The sequence below is a fragment of the Pimephales promelas genome, chromosome 16 (genome assembly GCF_988280905.1).
Source record: "Pimephales promelas chromosome 16, fPimPro1.hap1.1, whole genome shotgun sequence".
NCBI lineage: Eukaryota > Metazoa > Chordata > Actinopteri > Cypriniformes > Leuciscidae > Pimephales > Pimephales promelas.
The window spans coordinates 19,694,586-19,719,451 of record NC_142784.1 but is presented as its reverse complement, the minus strand read 5'-3'; the positions used below and the strand labels follow the sequence as shown (position 1 = coordinate 19,719,451).

The 24,866-nt window shown below is 35.9% G+C and overlaps 2 protein-coding genes across 3 annotated transcripts in view; one reads left to right on the top strand and one right to left on the bottom strand.

Moving 5' to 3' along the window:
* Positions 1 to 21,522, bottom strand: part of eml2 (EMAP like 2) — a 45,063-nt gene extending 23,541 nt beyond the window's left edge. Inside the window, exon 1 of the mRNA XM_089121174.1 lies at positions 21,367 to 21,522. Coding sequence (XP_088977300.1) covers positions 21,367 to 21,370 — 4 coding nt within the window. The 5' untranslated portion in view covers positions 21,371 to 21,522. The remainder of the gene's footprint in view (positions 1 to 21,366) is intronic.
* Positions 5,246 to 24,609, top strand: gipr (gastric inhibitory polypeptide receptor). 2 transcript variants are annotated; one of them, XM_039662578.2, is made up of 14 exons: positions 5,246 to 5,462; positions 12,325 to 12,492; positions 13,000 to 13,096; positions 13,425 to 13,532; positions 13,860 to 13,981; positions 15,280 to 15,386; positions 15,745 to 15,898; positions 16,804 to 16,963; positions 17,214 to 17,274; positions 17,369 to 17,438; positions 19,463 to 19,551; positions 23,086 to 23,224; positions 23,369 to 23,410; positions 23,931 to 24,609. In XM_039662578.2, exons 2-14 carry the CDS (start codon positions 12,436 to 12,438, stop codon positions 24,282 to 24,284), a joined length of 1,560 nt encoding a protein of 519 aa, XP_039518512.2. In that variant the 5' UTR covers positions 5,246 to 5,462; positions 12,325 to 12,435; the 3' UTR covers positions 24,285 to 24,609. The 2 variants fall into 2 exon arrangements, with proteins under 2 accessions (XP_039518512.2, XP_039518511.2); XM_039662577.2 differs by having other exon boundaries at positions 5,247 to 5,462; positions 13,422 to 13,532.
* The last annotated feature ends 257 nt before the right edge of the window (positions 24,610 to 24,866 follow it).

Below are 24,866 nucleotides of genomic sequence, written 5' to 3'. Positions count from 1 at the left end.
TGTCAGTCATCATAGGCCTAGACTTATTCTGACTGAGCAGGGGTTGACAGTGAACCGGCTGCAAAACTCATTGGTTGTTGCATTAAATCTTACCCAGATAGTGCTATTTTCTGATTGGCTATTGTGTAGTCCCTTTTTTTTTGTATTGGCTGATAAGTTGCAGGCTGACTAAAAACTCCAGGGAAGACGCACTTGATTACTGCCAGTTCCATAGTGAGAGTGACGCGGCCAGATACATTTTGCTGCGGCATATTAAATATATTATAAATGTTTTTTCCTTGTGAGAAATACAATGTGTGGCAGGAGTGTGTGACAGAAGACAGAGTGACAGTCACGCTCAATGCGATGCACACGTGACTTATCTAGCCCGGAAATCAAGCATGAGCTGGCTTGGATATCTCTCACGTGGTGATGAGCAATGCTAAAAGAATTTTTTTATCTTTGTTTGCCAGTGTCTTTTCTTATAACTAGCAACGTGCTGCATGACATAACCACACAGCTGTCTCTGCCCGCAGCAGCTCTACACATGCTGTGAGTGGCAGTTTGCTGAAGAAGATTGGCTGTTGTGTGTCTTTGTGATAGTAACTGTGATTCTTCTTTAATGCAATTTGTAGTTTCAATGAAATCCCTGCCTTCATTGGCAAACCCATTGAGCATCAGAGTTTTATATCCTCAATATATTAATGCTGGTTAATTACCAAGGTTGAAGAAAGGTTGATTTCCAGGAACACGATTGAGCTGTTATACAGTAATACAGTACATTTGTTTTTCTTTAACTGGATAATCTATCAAAAATTCGGTCATTATTTACTCACCTTCCTGTCATTTAAAAACTGTATGTATTTTTTTTCTGAAAACACAACAGAAGATATTTCAATGAACATTGTTTTAACAAATGGCATTGGAACCCATTGGCGTCCAAAAAAAAAAAAAAATGTATGGTGAGCAAATGACAGAATCTTAATCTTTGGTGAACTATACCGTTAAAAAACAAAGAAAATAGTATGAATGAATGCTGAGGAAAAGGTGATTTTCATATGGGCTGCACTTTCTCAGAAAGAAAGAGTGTCTGAAAGCTGTTCTTCCACCAATAAATGCCCTGCATACACTCACCTCAAGGATTATTAGGAACACCACACTAATATTTTGACCCCCTTTCACATTCAGAACTGCCCTAATTCTACATGGCATTGATTCAACAAAGTGCTGAAAGCATTCTTTAGAAATGTTGGCCCATATTGATAGGATAGCATCTTGCAGTTGATGGAGATTTGTGGGATGCACATCCAGGCCATTGAAGCTCCCGTTCCACCACATCCCAAAGATGCTCTATTGGGATCTGGTGACTTTGGGGGCTATTTTTGTACAGTGAACTCATTTTTATGTTCAAGAAACCAATTTGAAATGATTCAAGGTTTGTGATACCGTGCATTATCCTGCTGGAATCAGAGGATTGTACATGGTGGCCATGAAGGGATGGACATGGTCAGAAACAATGCACAGGTAGGCCGTGGCATTTAAACAATGCCCAATTGGCACTAAGGGGCCTAAAGTGTGCCAAGAAAACATCCCCCACACCATTACACCACCACCACTACCCTGCACAGTGGTAACAAGGCATGATGGATCCATGTTCTCATTCTGTTTACGCCAAATTCTGACTCTCTGAATGTCTCAACTGAAATCGAGACTCATCAGACCAGGCAACATTTTTCCAGTCTTCAACTGTCCAATTTTGGTGAGCTCTTGCAAATTGTAGCCTCTTTTTCCTGTTTGTAGTGGAGATGGGGTCCCGGTGGGGTCTTCTGCTGTTGTAGCTTATCCGCCTCAAGGTTGTGCGCGTTGTGTGTTCACAAATGCTTTGCTGCATACCTCGGTTGTAACGAGTGGTTATTTCAGTCAAATTTGCTCTTCTATCAGCTTGAATCAGTCGGCCCATTCTCCTCTGACCTCTAGCATCAACAAGGCATTTTCACCCACAGGACTGCCGCATATTGGATATTTTTGTAAAATTAAATATACATATAATTTATATAATCAATGGAATAATTTATTTTCCACTCGCACTCTATCCATCATGAGGGCCAAGAACTATATTTCTGAGCATTTCTTTTTATTAAATGGCATTTTGATATTTTTACCAGTATTTCAAAAGGCTTCATCAATCACAGGATGTTAATTCTCTCCATCAAGCACACACAAACAGTTCCTCGTTGTGTTTTTGAGTGGTTGTATGGGGTGCCTCTTTGGTCAGCATGCTTGCCTGGAGCCATCCCAGATGGAGAGTAATCTTATTGATCAGTGAAAAAGACCCATGGATAATTAATTCGTCAATTTCATTTGCCGTCTTCATACAGAAACCTTTGTGTTTTTATTTATTTGTTTGTTTTAGATAAAGCTTAATTGCTGCTATTTCATTACATACCATCTTTAAGAATCAAGCCAAGCTGAGACAACATGCTTAACGCTTAAATGTGTGACTAAAGGTCAGAACAAATGGAGAAATTAGAAAAATTATGCCCCTGAAAGATTATTTTATGGCTGTGTGAATGTTGTAAGATAAAAGGAATCACAAAATGGAGAGCACAGTCCACTGAGAGCGCTGTAGGGTTTAATTTGATTTGGTTAATTGAGTGTCAGTGTTTTCTTGAGGAAATTTCCTCCTATGATAATTGTTCTATAAAATTAAATTTTATTCTCATAATCAAAACAGCAGATATCGTGTAATTACCTTGTCTTGCTTGCGTGAGAATTTTGTGAATTAAAAAGGCTAGTTTCCAAACCTTTTTTGTCTTAAAAGATTTAAAGTCTTTAGTCAAGCAAGGCAAGGCAATTTTATTTATATAGCACGTTTCAGCAGAAGTGCAATCCAAGGTGCTTTACAAAAAACATAACATATAAAAGCAACATTTAAAAACAGATTAAAAACAAGAATAAACTACAAGGCCAGACACTCAGAGGGCCTTATTTAGCTTCCAATTCATTTGACTAACATGTATTAGAAACATTCAGAAACAGAAATGACAATTTACTTCTGCAAATAATACTTTGGCTTTATCAGCAGGACATCGACACATCTGTGATTCATTGTTCTTGTCAGTCAGAACTTCGGATTGAAATACTGAGGATAAGTGGAAGGTATTATAGCAATTCAAATGTGCAGAGATTAAAGAGAGGAATGTTGAGTATTTGGAAAGATTTACTAATAATAAGCAGGCTTAAAGCTTTTAACTTCTGAAAAAATACCACTCTAGACAATGTTGATTATGCAAAATACTCGAGGACGTTAAACAAAGGTTTTTTATATATATATTAAGGACAATACAGTAAAACACAATATAAGAGCATCAACTGGCAAAATGTAGTTTATTTTTTCAGTTAGTGGTAAAATATTTATATTATATTTAATCTAGGTAGATTTGACAGGTAGATTAACCTTAAAGTAAATGATTTGAAGATCCGGAAATCCTGAATTACTAATTAACCACTTTGTTCCTACTGTGACCTTAAAATGATTTTGTCATCTTGGTTCTAACTCAACTTACTTTAGAGAGTCAAACATTTGTCCACCTCGAGTCTAGTACACTATACAAAATAAAGTAAAATGAATCTGCACTGCACCCTAAAACTGAATGTCACATATACCTGTACAGCATTACAGCATATGCTGTATTATGCAGATCATGTCCCTATCACACATTGTTTGATAGGGAAACCCCTAAACTGAAGTGTTTTGAGATCATTGGCTAATTCACTTTGATGATTCAGCTTATTGTGGAACCAGACAATTACTTAATTGAGTGACCACTGAAGCAGAACAAGTAATTTTGGCCTGGATGAAACCACTGGTCTCGAAAAGTGTCTTGAAATGATTTGTCTAGGTCTGGTGCTGTAATTGTTTATTAAAGCTGACTATATGTGATCAAAATCCTCAATGAAATCTATCGAATTGAAAATATTTTAGATGCAATTTCATGGAATAGGCCTATTAAGAGAGAAAAATATGAATTATATTTGAATAGTTTTAGTTTCTGCTTTTAAGTTTGTGAAGTACCTGCTAAACTGTACTAATGACTATAATGTCTTTATGTTGCTGTTGTGTCTTTAGTTGCAATATACATAGGCTAAACTGTGATGACATTAACCCTATATTGAATAGATTCTAGTGCGTAGGTTCATTCTACCCATTTTAATTTAGCTATAGTATTATGTAACACAACCCTTTTAGATGACATAAGATTTTGAAAGTGTGCACTCACTCTCTGTCAGGAAGAAACATTTTTTTTGTGTGTTGATAATGTTGAATTTCCCAGGCACATGCAAATTATTTCTCACACCTGTGGATTTGAATCTTAGTAAAATACACAATGAATTAAAAAAATTTCACTTTAAAATTTCTTAAATTGAACTAATCACCGAATTAAGTTCTGAAGCTTCACCTTTTGCATGAAACTGATTAAACATTTTGTCAATGCATCACATGCCATCAGATAGAGTAAACAATAGTTTATATTAGAAGGTAACTATGAATTTTATTGGGAATTATATGTACTTTCCATCTTGGCAATATTAATTTGAGTCATACTGGGTTTGGTTCATATCGCTTAGTAATGTGTTTTAGGTGCCATTGCTTTGGGTGTGAAAAACAGACAAAAACCCTTGTGTTAAAGGCAGGGTTACAGGTTAGAAGGCCAAACCTTCTATAGCAAGTGACTCAACCTGATTCTGTTTAAAATAAGAAAATATAAATAAAATGACACATTCATCCCAAATTCGCCAGGAACTGCACTGTGGATTAAAATTCAGTTGCTAATGTAAACATAAAAAAAAACATTTAGCCTGGTTGAAAAGTCATTTGTGATTTACATATCACAATGAATACAAAGGCAAAATATTAACTTTTGTTTATTTTATGCATTTTAGACTTGATCTCTATTTAAGTCTTAATTGCTCATTTTTTTATATTGGCTGATATTGATACCTGATGACATATCATGACATTATGGCATGATGAACAAGCAGGCAGAGCCATTGTGAGAAAAGTTTTCTACAAACATTTCAGCACAGTGCAATTTGCCTGTATGTTCTTATCCAATAGGCTATTTCATTTCAGTAGATTTAAGTCGATTTAATTTCAAGACATTACTTTTTTTTATGACTTTATTTAGCTCCTTTCCCCTTTAAAGAAAAAGAACATCACATAACATTTTTTTCTCACTGTTTTGTAGGTGACGCGCGTCCACACGTTTTGTGCGCGCGCTCTGATACTGTCTATGAGAAACTGCGTGTGGAAGCGCAGTTTCATTTCTTCTTCTGACTATTGACTTCTAGAATGATTCGTTTCGCCCAGAAGCCGAGCGACACAACTTTTCTAATTTACTAAGGAAATTGGATTGGTTAACAGCACAGCACCATTTCAACACGAAGGAATTCAAATAACATTTCCCAAAAACATGTGAACGGTAGGATGTTGAAAATGTACTAGTGAAATTGTGTTATGTGTGTCTATGCTACCTCTATGTTTTGTAAGTAAGTGCGTAATATGAAGAATGAACACTATCTGTTTAATGAAAACGATTAGGCTATCTTTTTAGAACCGGAGTGGTAAAAAAAATTCTCTGCATATTTGATTATCATGCTGTTGTGTATGGTTCCATCCTGACCATTTCATTTGCAAATTAATTTAGGTTGTCAATATGCTTGACTTGACTATCGGGCTAAATCTGTCTGTCAGTGTTGTGGTATTTAGCAGATTATGAATTATTATTATTAATCATAGAAGAACTGCCATTGCTTGACGTTATTGAATTAGCCTATCTGTCCTCTTGTCACATTTTTATATTGCCTATATCAAAGATGTTCATAAAGCAAGCTCTTAGAATAAATGGTTCTATTTAGAACCCTGAAATGGTTCCATCCCCCGCTTCATATATGGAACTCCAATTTTTTTTTTTTTTTTTTTTGGTAAAAGGTTCTATTGGCCATGTATGGAACCCCAGGGTTCTATATAGAACCCAGAGGAACCCTTTTTTAAGAGTGTATAGAACCTTTTTGGGGTTCCAAATACGTGGCGCTGATAGAACCTTTTAAGGTTCTACTGTATATAGAACCTTTAAGAGTGAGGTGCTGTGCCAATAGACCTGGCTGAGGGAGTTTTAAACAAATTGTCATAAATGTAACAGGTGTGATTCAGCTGGTTATAATATGATTTTTAATTCAGCCCATTAAAGTCTTTTTGAGCTTAAAATCAATTAACGGCGTGCAAGTGAAAAACAAAAGACGAAAGCCCAACGAACATGTCGCAACAGCGGTCAACACGACTCTTCTCGTTCTCGTTCTCAAAAAAAAAAAAAAAAAAAAACAGTGCAACTTAAAAATGTATAACATCTGAAATCTTTTGAAAACTTGGTGTGGCAAATGTTGACTTTGGAGAACAAGTTTTGTAATGTCTAAGGGGTTCTTTAAAATAATGTGAATTATTGCAACGGATATGAAATTGAAAAAGTGAATGAATAAAAATGAATTGTAATGTAGTAGGCTACTTTATGGTTATTGGTACCAATTCTTATGTGCAAATGTGAACCCAATATGAGCTGAGTTAAAGGGCGATGGCCTTGGCACCGCAGCAGGAGCAGAATGCACACAGTGCTAATGTTTTTCAACACTTCGTCATAATCGTCATAATTAATAGGACTATGTGTGTGTTCATGTGAACGTTTTCCACTCTAATGTTAAAGCAGTTAATATGCTGCTCACAGCTCCCTCAGTCAAGAGTTCAGTTTCTCAGATTATCATTGGTTAGATCATGCATGTACTTTTGATTGCCGCTTTACGCTTGATTTGACCTTTATCAATTTGTATTGGTTTGCAGAATTGTTTGTCATGATAGTTCATGGAGAGACCAGCAAAGGAATTTATCCTTACTTTTTTCTTGTCTTTAAATGTTTACGTTTCTCTCACTGGATATACCAGCATCAGTATTCCTGGATTGTAAATTGGTGCTATTCTGATCGTCTTGCTTTGTACAGTATTTGGATATGCCAGACTGATCCTGAACAACATACAATAAGGATCTCAGGAGGATCTTGCATTTGCATTTACCTAAAGTAGAAACTAATGAAAGTTGTTATGGGACTGTACATTCTCAGATTAAGTTTAGTTTACTCTTGTGCAATGTTGTGAGTGTATGTGCAATGCAATGCAGTTCATCATGGGATAATGTTGAGTTTCCACCATATCCTCAATTAGAAATAAGGAACATGTCAGAAAAGAATCTGACACATGATTTTCTCATTTGAAATGAGAGAATTGCATTTAAAATAAAGTATGGTAAAGTTAACTTTTTGTGAGGTGATGTTTCATGGTGTGTTTTTCCCTATTATTTTAAAACAATAAAATACTATCCTGAAATTAGTAGTTTGACACACTCTCCTGGCAATTCCTAATTATTTTACATTTTGGTAAAATAGTTTGGTGGCAAATTTGTATGAACATTTATATGTTTTTGTAGGATGTCTCACTGAGGGTTCGGTTTGGGTGGGCCTTTATGCTTTAATCAATCAAATACATTTTTACAAATTCAAATGAAATGTAAATTATTTAAGTTTTCTGAGATTTGATTATAACAAATATAGTTATAGCAGTAAGTCACTATACTGTTATTAAATATATTGACGTAAAATTTCACAGACCTTTTTTTGTATTACACTAAATTGAGGAATCTTCAATTGTGCACAAAAATACCTCATACACAATCTTATCTTAAATAATTCTGAAGTTCAGAATTTTGGCTTTTTAAAGTTTGATATTCTAAACTCTTTGCAGACTTATTGCTAATTCCAGTTTTTAAAACAAAAAAAACCTTTGTCATTCTGAATCACTCTCTAAATAAATGACGGCACTGAGGACATTACAGTCCTGTAGAAATAAATAAACTGATACAGCTAATGGAATCCCTGCTTTTATCCTTTTTGAACCTTCTAACTTTGGGACTGGTTTTGGGAAGACCATTTTGATCTTCATAGATGGCTTTGAAAGATGCAGTATAGGAATGTTAAACAAGCTGTTTTGAACAGAGAGTGTATGCCATTCATTTCAGTGCAAGGAGGTCCTGAGTTTCAGTGCTTTCATAGATCTCCAAATATGCCCATTCTGCATTCCTCGGAGTGGAGAACAACAGTCACCTATCAAACTCAATACTCTTTGATGATTTATATGAATTATATATCTGGCTTGTTGAACTAAGAAAGCATCATCAAAATCAAACTAGCCAGGGGTCTAAAGCAATGGCTATCATTTTTTCACTTTTGAGCCAAAGTATACCAACAAAAGCACCCTTTGCAAACAACTGTGAACTTCACGGTAATATGTATTTTTGCACATTAATTGACAGAAATATGATGCTGCACACGGTTGATGGGGGAACCCTTCCAAAAAATAAAGTTTATTCAAGTGTGCTGTTATTTTACTTATTTTAAATAAAAAAATGAGCAAGTATACTTTTTTCAGTCTTTATGTACAGTAGGTTACTTCTCAGAAATATAATTAAAATTACACTTAAGTATACTTGATTTACACTGACAAAAAGTCTAAGTATATTTGAAGCCTTCTTAAGTATATTATATATTATACTCTAAGTATCTTTTTATCCAGATATAAGCCTACTTAAATGTATAACTAAGTGTACTTGGATTGCCTTGTAGTTGTGTTTAGTCTTTTGATTCGGTAGCCTATTAAATATGTTTTTTTTACTTAGTTTTACTGTCGTATAAAATATTGTTTGAAAATATTGATTTATAAAGAAAACTGAATAAACACCTCTAAATTTTTGTGTAGTCAACTGTTAGTGTAAATAGGAATTTACTTCAAATATGTACATGTAATTATTTTCCCTCCATTGACATAATATTCCAGCAATACATTTTTTCACTGTATTGCTGGAATATTATGTTACAGAAGATGCGTAATATCGCCCACTACGGTAGTGGGCGATATTACGCATCTTCTGGAATCTGGAATCAATAAACTGAACTTAAGTATACTTTTTTTGTTTTAAGGAAGTATGATGTAACCCTTTAAAAGTTCATTAAAAGTGCATATTGATGAGTGAAAGTGCATAAGTTACATTTTTAAGCCAGACTTTGGTGTAACAGCGCTCGTAAAAATGACTGAGATGGCCAATCAAATCAAAGAAGGCGAGCTTTACTGTTCACAGAAATGTTAAACCAGCTGGAGTAAGATATAGTGATGCAAACTACTTTTTGATATAAAATGTTGCTGTTTTGCACATCAAAATGTGCAAACATGTTAATTCATAACTGAATGTGACAAGACAAGAAATGTTGCATTTTAAACTTATTAGTTATTATACAAATAATAGTGAATGTGTGCATGTTTAGATTTCAATTGATTACTTCACAATTACACCTAGACTTAAAATAATCTAAGCCCCCCCCCCCCCAATGCTCAATAAAGACATGGTTACAGCCCTGGTTAGATGCCTCAGTAGACTATAGGATACGTAGTCTACTTACTTGGGTAATAAATTATGTCTGGTGCATTTAAGGTCAGGTCGCAGGCAGACGTTGAGTTGTGTAAACAAGTAAATGGCTGTAGCGAATCTGGCTCATTAATGTTGCTGTTAGTCTGTGAAGGTCTCCGAGTGCAGGACTGCCTGAAACATCAGCTTTATTACTCTGAAAAAATCTTTTCAGTTTCTGTTTATCTCAAGCATTAAGAAAAGTACAGGACTGATCCCAGATTCTGAACCCAGATTCTATTTGTGTAAAAACAAAATGTACTGTTGCTTTCCGGAAAATGCATTGAAATGTCTCATGTATCTCAGCAAACAATCATTAAACTTTCCCCACAAAATAATGGGTACAATAGCTTTGCATAGACAGACAAAGTCTGGTCCTCATTGAAGCTTATTCTTACTCCTAGATATGAATTGGGTGATGTCACACAAGTTACTTTATGGTGCACACGGTAAAAAAAGAAGAAAAATGTGCGTATAATAAATTTATTACCAGTCCGGTAATAAATTTAAACTGGTAAACCCAACAGCCCTTTCCTGCTCAATTAGCAATTGATCACACTGCTACTAAATCTGTTTTGTACTTTTTTACATATTGACATAACACAGGTGGTGAATAGAAAAACCACACGATGAATCAAAGTTAATCACAAGCAGATTTTCCACAAGCTGAGAATGCCATGTGCATAGTATAGCGCCGTTTTGTCATATCTATGTGACGCGAAAGGATGAGAATGGGCTGAAATGAACTAAATTACTTTTTACCCGCTAAATGACTGTTTTCATGCTGTTATTTCATTTTGTAATGTAAGATGAATGGTAATAGTGTGCGTTATAATCAGCAGGACGTACAACATTCTAACTGATTTCCTGCAGCCTGGTGGTGATGCGCCTCTCAGCAGTGTTGCTCTGTTAAAACTGTTGATTGTCTTTTGGAAACTGACATGTCTAAAACACAATCGGTAGGCGAGTGTTGCCTTTAAGAGATGTAATATCTAAAGATATCATTTATTATCCTTAAATGTTTGCTTTTAAAAGGTCGGTTGATGTGCCAAAAGGGTTGGCAAACTGATGTAATTTACAGTCGTTCGACTGTGTCCAGTGTTTTGTGTGATTGTATGTTTGGCTTTGGCACAAGTGGGTTATGGGTTATGAATTAATCAAAAGAACCTTTAAGGAGAGGCAATATAAACATTGCAGAGTAGGTTTCTGGCCTTTAGGAGTAAATTATTGCACACATTGTGAGTTATGGAACACACCCCACTTAGAAATTACTTATTTGTTATTACTTATTTAAAAATGTGCCCAGAACTATTATGGTAACATGACAACACAATCATTACGTAAATAAAGGGTGATAGTCCTGATAGTCAAACATGGTCCTGAATCTGATCATAGACAATAGGGGAAACAATGCTAAATTCAGTTAAAATAAAATCCTGCATGTTTTGCTGTTGTACTGTATTTTGACACAAATGATTAGAGAAATGGTTACAAACATGGTTAAATATGGATTGTCAAAAGATTTGCAACAAACTATTCTCTGTTCTTTTATATTAAGTTAATATTTCATGCAAATAGTTTTATAAAATTCAGTATTTGATTAGATTTTTTAATAACAAAACCAGTTGAAAACTACTGCTTTAGTGTACTACTATCTAGGGAAACGTTTTATATAAAGCAAATATTACCATTTTCCATGTTTATATAATAAACTAAACTAATTATATAATCATAATTATCAAATCAAGCATTAAGACTTCACAGACCCCACTCAAGGTCATATTTGTGTCCTTTTTGGGAAATTATTGAAATTACAGGTGAAGTTGAAGGGATTGAGATGGAGTAAACTGTTTCTATTCCCCTAGCAATGTGATTAGAGTGATTACACGAATGTCTTCTTCCGGAATTTCCTTCTCTAAGTCCTTCATGTGTGTTGTGTTTATACCCTCAGCACTTTCCAGCCTGTTTAGCACAAAATCAAGTAAATTATTCAACACCTACCTGCTCATACATGATTTAGCAGGACACTCACTTATTTACACATCATCTCGATTAAACGTACTGTTTCCTCCTTTCGAACACGCTTGAAGAGACTTCCGTCAAAGTGTTCTTTTGGAGATCAAATGACCTTCCTCCTTGAACCATTATCGATTTAAGTTGAGATTTAGCAACAGCATCTGGATTATATTGACTGCTGAAGGACAACCCATTCAGTCAACCAATTCTATGGTTATTTTAATCTTTTTATGGATTTTTTTCTAGTTTGCCCATCAATAATTCCTGTTCAAATGCACTGTACTTTTACAAATTTCCATTAAATTTTCTTTCTGTATTTAATTCTTCTGTTTCCGCAGACATTATTTTAGTTGTTTAGGGATGGTCTAATAGACTGATAATTATTCATATTAAATTATACTATTTAATTCTATACATTTAAATAACTAAAATATATAAAAATACATGTTCATATTTATATTGAGATTAGATTTTCTGTACTACATTTTCAGATTTCCATTTTTGTATAATGACTGTAAATTGTTATGACTATGTAAAGACTGAAGTACATACAGTGTATAGATGGGAAATAAAAGAACCGAACAGTATTCAGGTTGAAGTTAAAGCAGGTTTTGGCGACGTGGGGTACTTTCATGTGTTACACAGATTTATTTCAAAGGATTTAATAAGATCATGTAAAGTATAGACTGAGAGAGACTGGAAGTTCAAGAGCTTTCTTTAATTCTTTTCGAGGTGTCAGACTGCCCTTAGTATTCTCTGCTATGTTTCAGTCCTGAAGGGTGCAGCTGGTGGCGTACAGGTCTGAAAGAATGGCCTGCTCTGGTTCTGGTTGGACGAGGGCCCAGCTCTAAGATGTCTGGCCCCTGGTACCTGTCTCAGTGATGAAGAGCACCTCCACCATCTTCCTCCTCACTCTGTCCATCTTGTGCAGAGCTGAGGTATTGATCAACATATATTTTGCAGCGAAAACTAATAGCTTGCTGTTAATGCATTTCTATGAAGATTAATTCTGTTTGAGTGTGTGTTTTCAGTGCATTCTTATCCTAGGGCGTCATATAGTGACGCTTTTGACAATGCGTAGACATCCAACGCACATGGCACCCTTTAGCGTCAATATGACACGCTTCGGTTGTGGGTAGGTTTAGGTCTGCGGTAGGGTTAGGGTTAGACCACTAGGAGGCACCTTCTGGCTTATATATATCTCCGTGTCATATTGACGCTAAAGGGTGCCATGTGCATTGGATGTATACGCATTGTCAAAAGCGTCAGGGATGAGAACGGGCTGGTGTTTTCCGTAAAGCTCTCATAAGGCCTGCAATACTATAGGCTTGCTTAGGCTGTGTGTCCACCAAAGTCTTTCTAGCCTGTATATTAAGACAGTAAATAAGGCCAATTTTGATTTAGTTTGAAGAGAGTTGAAACCTCATGGTGTCGTGTTATTTCAGAGTGTGAGTGGGAAGACGGTGAAGGACACAGTGCAGGAATGGAACAGGTATCGGAACGAGTGCATCTTGAAGATAAGCTCACAACCCACACCTTCGGGTAGGCATTAGCTCTTCCCATCCGTGTGTGTGCATGTGCGTTTCTATATCAACACTGGAAAACAGCTAGTTGAGATTTACTATGTATATAAAGAGAAGTAAACACACAGACATACACTAACCACCCCAAGTGTTTGTCATGAATCTTTCTTGCCATATACAGTAAATCTTGCTTGCGTAAGGAGTGTCAATAAGGATAATTTTAGTTTCACTTCTAACATGGAATGCAACAATTAGATATACAATTTTATGTATGAAATAAGCTCTGGCAGTTATTAAACCTCACTGGATCACCTTTATATTCACGTTAACTCTATTTTCTCCAGTAGGTTTGTTTTGCAAAAGCATGTTTGATATGTACGCTTGTTGGACAGAGGGAGTTCCCAACACAACGGTGAAAGTGCCGTGCCCCTGGTATCTGCCATGGTATGATCAAGGTACCACTGCCAATAATAGTACCTGTTGGCATAGAAAAATAAAAAAGTATGCTTCATTCAATTTACCATTTTAATTTTCAAAAGAGGATCTAAAAGCGCACCATTTTTTTATGTGAAAATGTTATCTTAAACTCATTTTATCTTACGCCGGTAAAAACGATGAGACAGATTTAGAACATACTAACATAAGAATGAATGACTACCATAAATGATGCAGTTGGTTGTCATTTCTATGCACTCAGTTATTAAAAGGTTCATAGAAGACTCTCCAATTCTAGACATGTTTGGAGTAAAAGAAGACCTGTTATGCATCACTGTCCTCTTTAGTGCGTAATGGGTTTGTGTCACGGGAATGTGGTCCAGATGGCCAGTGGCTCACTGTCAACCACAGCCGCACATGGAGAGACCACTCACAATGCAATGCAGATGGCAGCCAGCAGATAGCACAGGTAAAGAGACATGTATAGCATCTAATGTACATGTATACAGTTGTTTATCCATCGCAAAACTCTAACCTTACATTGAAGTAAAAGAATTGAAAGTGGGGGGAAAATCACATTATGAAATAAATACTCGCTTAAATAGTCACTTCCCATCCTCAAATGTTGTGGGCGGGGCTAAGTTCGGCTGGCATCCAGGTTAATAGATCCAGCAGTGTATTTAATTATATTGGGGTATATACTTTTTATCCCTGTTTGCACCAAATACATCTGATTACGGAAGCCCTGAACCGCAAGGGGAGAAAAAAAAGAAAAAGAAAACTTATCTCGTTATAACGACATATTATGTTGTTTTAACGACTTATTAAGTCGTTATAACGACATAAAATCTCGTTATGACGACATAATAAGTCGTTAAAACGACTTAATAAGTAGTTAAAATGACATAATATCTCGTTATAACGACATAATTAAGTCGTTCAAACGACTTAATAAGTCGTTAAAACGACATAATATCTCGTTATAACCACAAAATAAGTCGTTAACGACTTATTATGTCGTTATAACGAGATATTATGTCGTTATAACGACATACTAAGTCGTTAAAACGACTTAATAAGTCGTTAAAATCATGCGAGTTGCAATTCAGTAAATTCCACTTACTGTCATACAAGTTCAAATTCCAATTTAACTTCCTGTGGTACCAGTTCACTCAAATTCCTATTCATGAATTGAATCGAGTCAATTGTTAAATTCCACCATTCTGACAGCCATTGAAAGCTTTCTCAGGCAGAGAGTACTGACATCTTTATTTTCATGGATCACATGTACGTGTTGTTGTTCAAAACGACTGGAAAAAGTCTCAGTCAAAGAAACCAGTTTGATTTGTGGTGTATGGAGAATTTATGTAAAATATGAAACTGGCTGGGTGAATTTTTATGTGGTTCCATAATTTCATGAACCAAAGCACTTGTAATATAATATAAAGCAATCCGACTAGTGTCATTTGCAGAGCTCTGCTCTTATTTCTTTTTGGCAAAGGAGACTTTATCTCCTGCTCACAGAGTTATTTTGCAGAGTTATTGGATATTACTTGCTACTGTGATTCGTGAATATAAAAATGTCATTACACTCTGCCCAAGGCAGCTTTCAGTGGTTGTCAGTATGAAAACTATCTGAATTGCTCTGAAGCTTTGCCTTCATGTCGCACACAAGACATTTGAGATGGTTTTTCTTTCAGAGTTGTCACATGAATTAAATTGGCTCATGTCTGTATAGTGCTATTCTTTCTCTTGCTTTTTTCACAGGAGAATCAGATGATGATCTTGGCCTATTTCAGAGTGATGTACACAGTTGGTTACTCTCTTTCCCTGGCCAGCCTGTCTTTAGCCTTCGTCATACTTCTCATATTCAGGCAAGTGACTGCTTTCCTCCAGAAAAGTGAGCAGAACATGGCATGCAGAAGAAGAAATAACACAATATAAAGCTGTTGGCCTAATTCATCATCCTGCAATTAGAAAATAAAAAAGCAAGAGCCTTAATGTAAACATGCCACATGCTGTTCGCCCAATCAATGTCACTGCTCCAAATAAGAACATTAATCCAGAGTTCAAGAATTTACAGTGTGAAACATCAGTTTATGAGGATTAATTGTTAAGTTATGAGCAGTCTGAAAAGTGAAGCAAGATTTGTTCACCCAGGGTTTAGATTGACCCACGGTTAAGTATTTCAAGTCTGAAAAGCCATAAAGTGTTTTGTGCGTATTATTGCAGGAAGCTGCGTTGCACACGTAATTACATCCACACCAACCTGTTTGCCTCATTTATCCTGCGAGCTGTGTCCATTCTCACGAGAGACGCACTTCTCATGAAAGACGCTCCAGAGTTCGGGGACAACAAAGATGTTTCAATCGTTCTGAGTGACGAGGTAAGCAGAAATACAGTACTGACTCAATTACATTACAGTAATTACACGCTGCAAAAAAGCTGCTGTTCTGGAAGGAGTCCTCAGTATTTTTTTAATCAAATGTAAATTTATGTTACAGTTACACTTAAAGTTTTACAGTGTAAATAAACGTTGTTTATACAGTTCTATTTTCTATTTTTATATTAGCTTTGCAGTTAATGTTCTGTTTATTAAATGTATTAAATCTAATCTATCTTTAAATTTATCACAAAATAAAAACTAATTAAGTTTAGATAAACAAATTTTAGATTTCATGTCGATTTTGTTTTTTCAACTGATGTTTTTTAATAGTCTTTAATAAACTTATTATTGTTTCATCAGTCATCAAAATACTGCTCATCAAAGATCAGTAAACATTGGTCACAGTCATTTCAAGTCATTTCAAGTTTGTTTCTGATGTGTTGTAAAGTGAGATATCCATGTATTAGGGTTGTATACTTATTTTTGAATTAGTCTTCTCATTAACACCTTTTTATGAATCCAGATTGTATAGTATGAACTGTAATAGGCCCATCAAAGTACAATGGAAGCATTGTCTTCTCTCTCATGACTTTTTCCCCATTCGTTCTCTGTTAAACTCGCCAATCCCCTGACACACTTTTGGGGGGTCTGTTAAAAGTCATTGAGCTGAGGGGAACCAAGAAAGACGTTGCATCTCGGTGTAACTTTAACCGCTGGTGTCACTGTTGGACAATGTCATTTTTTAAAAATATGGGATTTAGACACTTTTTAATTTCATATTTTATAAAATTTGCATCATTTTATCTTTTTATTTTCTGGCGATTTATTTTCTGAGGAAACGCTCCTGCTACAAAACTATTCAAGTACATTGTTTGGTACAGTAAACCCACATTAAAATCCCACAGGTGATGTCAGGCTGCCGTGTGGCTCAGGTCCTGATGCAGTATTGTGTTGGGGCCAACTACTATTGGCTACTGGTAGAAGGTCTATATCTTCACAACCTGGTGGTGCTGATGGTCTTCTCAGAGAACAGTTACTTCTGTGTGTACCTCTTCATCGGCTGGGGTGTGTAACAAACTCATTCAACTCTTTTTTTTAGCGGAAAACTACATATAATAAATTTATTAAAAAAACATTAAATATATGCAAAAATATACAAAAATGTTTTAATTAAAATGTATATATTTCCAAACATTGAATGAATTTGAACAATTACCACAATTAAATTAAAAACATTTTTTTTTAAAGAAAGTATAAATGAAATGCTAAATGGATGCACAAATGTGAGGCAGGTGTCTTGCTTGTTTTCTGACAGGAACGCCTGTGCTCTTTGTGGTGCCTTGGATAGTTGTTCGTTACTTGTATGAGAACACTAGGTAAGATGTGCCAGAAGTCTTGATGCTTTCATTTGGTTAAAGATTAAGATCAACTTTGGTTAAGCATTACAAATGTCCCTACACATTTCTCAAGGTGCTGGGAGATCAACGAAAATATGGCATATTGGTGGATCATCCGAACGCCAATCCTTTTGGCAATTTTAGTGAGTTTTCCTCTGTATTTATCTCATTTTGTCTAAAATTTGAATTTGTTCTCTGATTTATAGTCATTCACATAGGCTTACAGTATATGTGTGTGGCGAGCAGGACAAAGTCAAGGGACATGAGAGATACGAGACCGGTGCGACAGGTGTCGTTCATCATTAATCGGACTGGCCTCGCGCCATCCTCCCACGTCCCTCGACCTCGTCCTGTTTACAGATCTTTTATTTCTACTGAATACTGGAAATTTCCCAATTCCAACCTGTGTTCCAGATAACTCAGAACTTGACATTTTTAATCAATGGAATATTGCGTTAGTTTCTACCATCTTGGAAATGACAACAAATGATGCTTCTCCTCATAGTCAGGGCTGAAAGATCTGCTGCATCTTTACTAGTATGATTTCTGACCTATGTTCCAGTGGTTATTTGTGAGGAGGAGGTGAAAGAATTCCAAGTTCTGAGTAATCCGGGAATGGTTTTAACAGCTATGCTAAGTTGTTGCATACAACTTGACGTAAATGGTCACTGTTACAACTTGCGCACTTATTACCTAAATATTTTTGTGTTGCACCATTTAACTTAAAGCATAACTTTACGCATTATCTAAATATTTATGGTAGTCTCCCATCGGGAGCAACGGTTAGAATAAAACAGCAGACTGACTGAACTGCATCAAAAAAGCTTTTGTTTTACCCGACGGACTTCAATTCTTTAGACATATACTGTATAATAATGTTTACGTTTACTTACATTTAAAGGAGTAGTTCACTTTTTAAAAAAAACTTTTGCTGATAATTTACTCACCCCCATATCATCCAAGATGTCCAAGTCTTTCTTTCTTCAGTCGAAAAGAAATTAAGGTTTGCAAAGGGCTTTGACACGGCACCAGCCGATGAATAAGGGTTTTATCTAGCGAAACGATCGGTCACTTAAAAAATAAATAAAAAAGTTTAAGTTTTATGAGCACAAATGCTCGCCTTGCTCTGTTCTGTGATGAGTGTTCGTGACTCTCTTGTTCAAACGCGTTCATCAAAATGAACAAACCTTTTTTTCGAGTCATGACTCGAAGGGTCCTAGATAAGACCCTTATTCATCGTCTGGTGTCGTTTAAAGCCCTTTGAAGCTGCACTGAAACTGTCATTTGGACCTTGAACCGTTTGGTTCCCACTGAAGTCCATTATATGTAGAAAATCCTGGAATGTTTTCATCAAAAACCTTAATTTCTTTTCGACTGAAGAAAGAAAGACGTGGACATCATGGATGACATGGGGGTGAGTAAATTATCAGCAAAAAAAATTATCAAAAAAAATTATCAGCAAAAAATAGAGAACATTATGTGCAGATTACTTTGTTAGAGGCTCTTCAACAAGAACCCGTATGCGCTCCTCTTAAAGCATTGGTCCATGTTAAACATTTAAAATAATATAATGTCATGAATGTAATTTTCAAATTTCAAATACAGTTTCTGAATGTTATTGACATGTTTAAAAAATACATGTTATTCATGATGTTATTCACAACTCATCTATTTGAAGGCTGCTATTGGATCATTGAGAGTAAATACCACATTGTGTGACTACGCATTACTTTATGGGGAGCTTATGACCTATTAGCTATTCTGCCTTATAAACAAATGCTGCAACCGAATAGGGTAAAGATTTAGTTACAAACTAGCTAGTTACTAAGCCTCTAGTGTGGACTTTACATTCCAATTTAAGAACGAATTTACAAAAGGCTGGTGCAACACTACCTAGGAACTCACCATAACAACCAGTTAAATAACCAGTCACTCTTGCATTATACATGGATGACTCATTAGTCTTGAGCACTCTTGAGATTGTGTTGAGGAAATGTTTTTCTGCACTCCGAAATTATTGTGGCTTGGTTTGAACGGATCCGTCACACTCGGCTGCATGTGATAATTTATGCAGTTTTCTGCATTCTCCAGAATGAGAAGTTGTGTGTCCCTTTACATTGAGCATTCTACATGTAATTATTTATATATAAATAATCATATTTTGCAGGTGAACTTTTTCATATTTATAAGGATTGTTCAGATCATCATCTCCAAATTAAAAGCACATCAGATGAGATATACAGATTATAAATTTAGGTAAGAATTTGTCTTATTTTAAATTAACGTAATAATGAAGTGTTTTTTTGTTTGTTTGTTTGTTTGTTTTTCAACAAATTAATTCATGTTCATCAGTATCTTAGTTTTGCAAATTTTATATTTAAAACAACCTGGGCCCGGTTCCCCGATAACGCTCACTCTTAGCGTTAGCCATACTAGATATATTTATTGAGATGAGAAATAAAAAGCCGGCTGAAATGTGTCACTGTCGGCATCGGTGAACAGATAATGGGCTGTTGATGGACAAAAAAATGAATATAATTTCACACAAAGTGGTGTGTTTGGTGTGTTTTAACATGAACTGCAACAGGCTGCCAGAAAAGAGGGAGAGATCTGGGCATTGGGGGGCCCATCTAAGATGATCTTGTCTCGGGCCCAGGCAAGACTGTCAGCTGGCCTGCATCCACCCTCCTTATCCCATTGTGCCACTTGTGCCGCTTTTTGACATGGGCTTAACGACTTCTAAATATTATGTAAAACACTTTTAATTAATAATAAGGTACTTTGCAGCTTCTTGTCAAACAATTCTGAATACAGTTACTTCTGTTATGCAGTATTGATTGCCAATGGTTAAAGGCTTAAAGCTAAATTCCGCCACATTAGCCTGGCAAGCGCAGGTCTGAGAAGGTCCAGCAGCTCCATAATGAGTTGTCTTGGGAGGCGAAATTTTTTTAATATAGCCACGTCAGGCAAAATGTCAAAAGAGCTTAAAGGGATACTCCACCATTTTTTTTTATTAAACTATGTTATTCCCTTAAGGACAAGTTCGGTATTTTACAGTTAAAGCCCTGTTTTAAGATCGTTTCTGATGAAATAGAATGGTTTAGATTGTTTTTTTAGACAGATGCTGCTGTCCCGAGAATTTTCAGGTTTTTCAGAGTGTTTACAAAGACGTGAAACTCCCCGAGTGGTTTGGGGTGTTCACTGATATGCTGCTCACACAAAAATCGCTGCAAAAGATGCTTTCCAACAGGTGTTTTACCATTCGTTGTAAAACTGTTAACCTATTTTTCCGAACGCCTCACAAGCATACATTCTTGAGATTGAGAGCTTGAATAATAGACACTCCAGCCCAGTTGGTGGCGATAATGCACCTTTGCCAATTGCAAGCAAACCACTTGTATAGTGTAGCCTACGATACCGCGACTGCATAAGACTACAGAAAGAATACAAACAACCCCATTTCTGTTTCCACCGGCAGAGTAATAACTCATTCCAGATAGATAAATGGCATACTTGAGCTGTGAGAACTACGAGATTTATGTGCCCTCTTGGACACATTCGAAACACCATTACTTGGCTCAATGAGTGTTTGTGGATCCTTTTGAACATTTTTCCACATCTCATATTCAATCATTAAGTTCTTAAATGTAGCCATTTTAGGCTCAAACCAGTCAATGCGCTCATTTTCTCTGATATCATTGGATAGTTGTTCTTGCATAAGCCTATGAGCAGTCTTGAATTCTTCAAGTGACATAAAAAATATCTCTGCACTTCTTTTAATCAATTCCACAATCACAACCCTCAGCAAGCAACGCCTTTACTTCATTCATCCAAGTTTTCCCCTACGCATAGAACTGAGTGATCCAATGCTTTGTTCAACTCCATCCTTTTCATTTTTGGACATTTTATCAGCTATGTTTGACACAAACAAGCACAATCAAGTATCCAGCTTTCCATAGAATCAGCAGGCCACAATGTGCAGATAAGCATCAGCTTCTTGTACCATGCTTTGATCAAAGCCAAAATTCTCAACCACAGCTTTTAGAAATAAGTTCACCCTTGTTTACTCACGCATTGGATGAATTTCAGAATCCTGTCAAAGCTGTCGATACGTGTCACTCGAGGCTTGATCATTCCAGATGTAGGCCTTGATTGGGCCAACCACATGCCTGCATGTCCTTCTTGGGAGTTTTTTGACTTAATGTTGTAGCTTCCTTATTAAACCACTTCCGTGAGGGAAAGTATATTTGACGCTACATCTGTTTTATTTTAACAGAAAGGTGAAAACTTGAAGCCAAAACTCTGTGCTCCAAAAAACAGTGCTGTGTAGTGTAGGTCAAAAAACTGTCTCCCTTCCCCTCTGCCCTTCTTCTTCTTCTTCTTCGAACCAAGAAGCTGCGAACCAACTTTAAAGGTGTATACCGCCACCTACTGTGATGGAGTGTGAAAAGAATGAACTAAATTTTCCTAAATCCTATTATATAACCCACTATTCTTAATAAACCTCATGATTGCCTTTATTTGTTTTCCTGAATTTGGACCATCATTTCATAATTTGGTTATAGTGAATTCCTGGCACCCTACTGCTTGCAATTCTTCCTTAAGAATCCTCCTTTCTTTATTATACGCCTTACATTTCTTCATATATGTTCTATATGTTCTTCTGTCTCCTCTACATACTTCACATAAACCTGTTATGTTTCCCTATAATGTGTAAAGTATAATTTAGCTTTGAATGTCCTGTTCTTAAATGCATGAAAATAACTTGTTCTCTTCTGCTTAAGTTGTGGATTATATTGCCTCGCTTTATGTTTTTTTGGACCTTATAATAATGCCGACCTGTATGACATGAGTCCCAAACTGTCTGCCATTTCTTATTACATGCTTCTAAAATTAAATGTTTTCCTTCTGCTCTACTGAGTGAAATGTTTATATTTGGTTCTTCCATTTTTTCCCTCTGCCCTTGCCACATCACTTCCTGTTTAAAATGGCTGCCTTCAGGAAGTTCCCAAAAAGGGGTTTAATTCTTTTCCCTTGCCACAGGGGGGCGAGCAGACAGTAGTTACATACAACCATGACATTAAGTAACATTTTTAATGGCTCCTACACCATGAATTTGCTTAAACGATTCTTATAAATCAATTTATGATTAATTTCCAATCGACTCATTTCGGTTCACTCCATATCAGTGAAGCAAATTATCTGCGAAATCAGTTAACAGGTAAACTGTGCTGCAGATATTTTGTATCATAGCAACAAAATGTCTCAACGGAAAAAAACGCTGCGCCAGAACGCTCTCAAGCGCCCAAAGCTAGGTGTCTTCAGGAGAAGACGCTAGGTTTTTTTTTTCAGTGGACTCATGGCCTGTACGAACGTGTTATGAATCGTGCCATAAAGTTAAGAGAGAGGTTAAGGAATAGGTTAAGAACTATTTAGCAATAAGAACGTTTTGGGGAACCGGGCCCTGATCTTTTGGTTTTTCCTTGTAGCCGGTAATTCTGATTTCATCCATGTTATGTAAACTGGAACTGTGTCACATAAAGTGCCTTAGCAAGATTTTGATGTTTCAGCCATGTTGAAGAAAATGTTCACCCTCTGCCTTGAGGACAGCGTATATTTTAGGGAGCTATTCTTTTCCCTCTAGCCTTTAAGCTTGAATCCTGCTTTTCCATAGTGGAATAACACGTGTATTGAAACAATGAGATCTCAAAAAAAGAAAGAAAAGTTGATGGCATTTTGAAGCGAGATTGTGTTTTGTATAATCTGCGTCTAATATTCTTGGTTCCTCAGGTTAGCCAAGTCGACGCTGACCCTCATTCCCCTGTTAGGGATTCATGAGGTGGTGTTTGCTGTGATGACAGATGAACAGACTGGGGGCGTACTTCGCAATGTCAACCTGTTCTTTGAACTCTTCTTCAATTCCTTTCAGGTACAACTAAGGGGAACAAGCGAGACAGACCATGTCACAACATGGCCTAGATCATCAACTTTTTGTTTTCCTTGCACTATTCTAATGTTGTGTATATCCTTCCAGTTAATGCATTTTGACACATTTGTTGCTGTTGCCCCACAGGGTTTTCTGGTGGCCATACTATACTGCTTTTTCAATAAAGAGGTATATATTTTTGCTATACTGTATAGTGTAATATTTTTAATGTATACTCTAATGTATTTAATTAAAATAAAATAAAATAAACTACATATATATATATATATATATATATATATATATATATATATATATATATAGAGAGAGAGAGAGAGAGAGTTTTATTATCATTGATATGCTATTATAGTTTGTTAATATTTTGAATAAGATTTAATTTTAAATATTCTGTTTTCAATTGATTTTTTTTACGTTTTAGTAATTTTGTTGTTTTTTGTCATTTTTATTAATTCTTTTATTGTTCTGTCTATAACGTTTTAATTTTAGAAAATGTATTTTAGTACTTCAGCTAAATGGAATATATATACTATATACTTTTTATATCTAATTTTATCATTTTTATTTAAGCTAATGTTTTAATTTAATTTAATTTATTTTATTTTTTTGTTAATGATAATAACCCTGCTATCCTAGGCCGTGTATATTCATATAACTGCTATTTTACCTATCATGTGTTTTATTTATTTAGGTACAGTCAGAAATCAAAAAGAAATGGCAGCGATGGAGATTGGGAATAACCATTTTGGAAGACCAGCGTAATACAGGTAGCAACACACAGCAAGGAGGTGTCAGTCCTCTGTGCCACCATGACCCAGCCTGCTCTCCAGAGTGCCTTCTGGACAGTGGCTGCCAACTGTGCTCAGACCCAACACCAACAGACGCCCACCTGACCGTTCAACAACACTACCATCCTGGAGCAAAGAAAGACAAGGCGTACTGCTACATCTCTGCCCGAAAACAGGTTCTGAACAGGTTGGATGTGCCAGCGTTACCCCAATGTGCTGCAGAGGGCGCAACCATGGTTTCCGAGACCTACTGCTGAATAAAGTGGACGGTGCTGGCCATTGATTAGACAATCAATGCTGGATATCACAGACAGAGTGTCTTGGAATAAGAGATTTCATTGTTTTTGAACTATAAAAAGGATATTCCTACATCAAATTTCTCACATTAGACCTGACAGACCTGTTTTTGTTTTTCTCATTTGATATTTACCACTATACCTCAATTTGGACACAAGATGAATTCTGTTATGCGCCAACACCGTGGATCAATTGCCGTCTTCATTGCCACAAAGTCATAATTTGGATTGAATGGGGATTATCTGTTGAGAGTAAAATGGTTAGGCACACAAATATCACCTAGCCTGTGAAATCACCAAAATAACCATCAGTCACCCCAAAAAGTATTAAAGTATTACCCTTAAGCCACACATCCACTCAAACGAAACAAAAATGTAAAGAAAGAAATTCATTAACTTTTATTTAGCAGGGATGCCTTTATTGATCAAATAATTTTAAATTGTTACAAAATATTTTTATTTCAATTAAATAGCCTACTCTTATCATTGAATCCTTAAAAACACGTATCAGTTTCAACAAAAATATTAAGTGGCACAACTGTT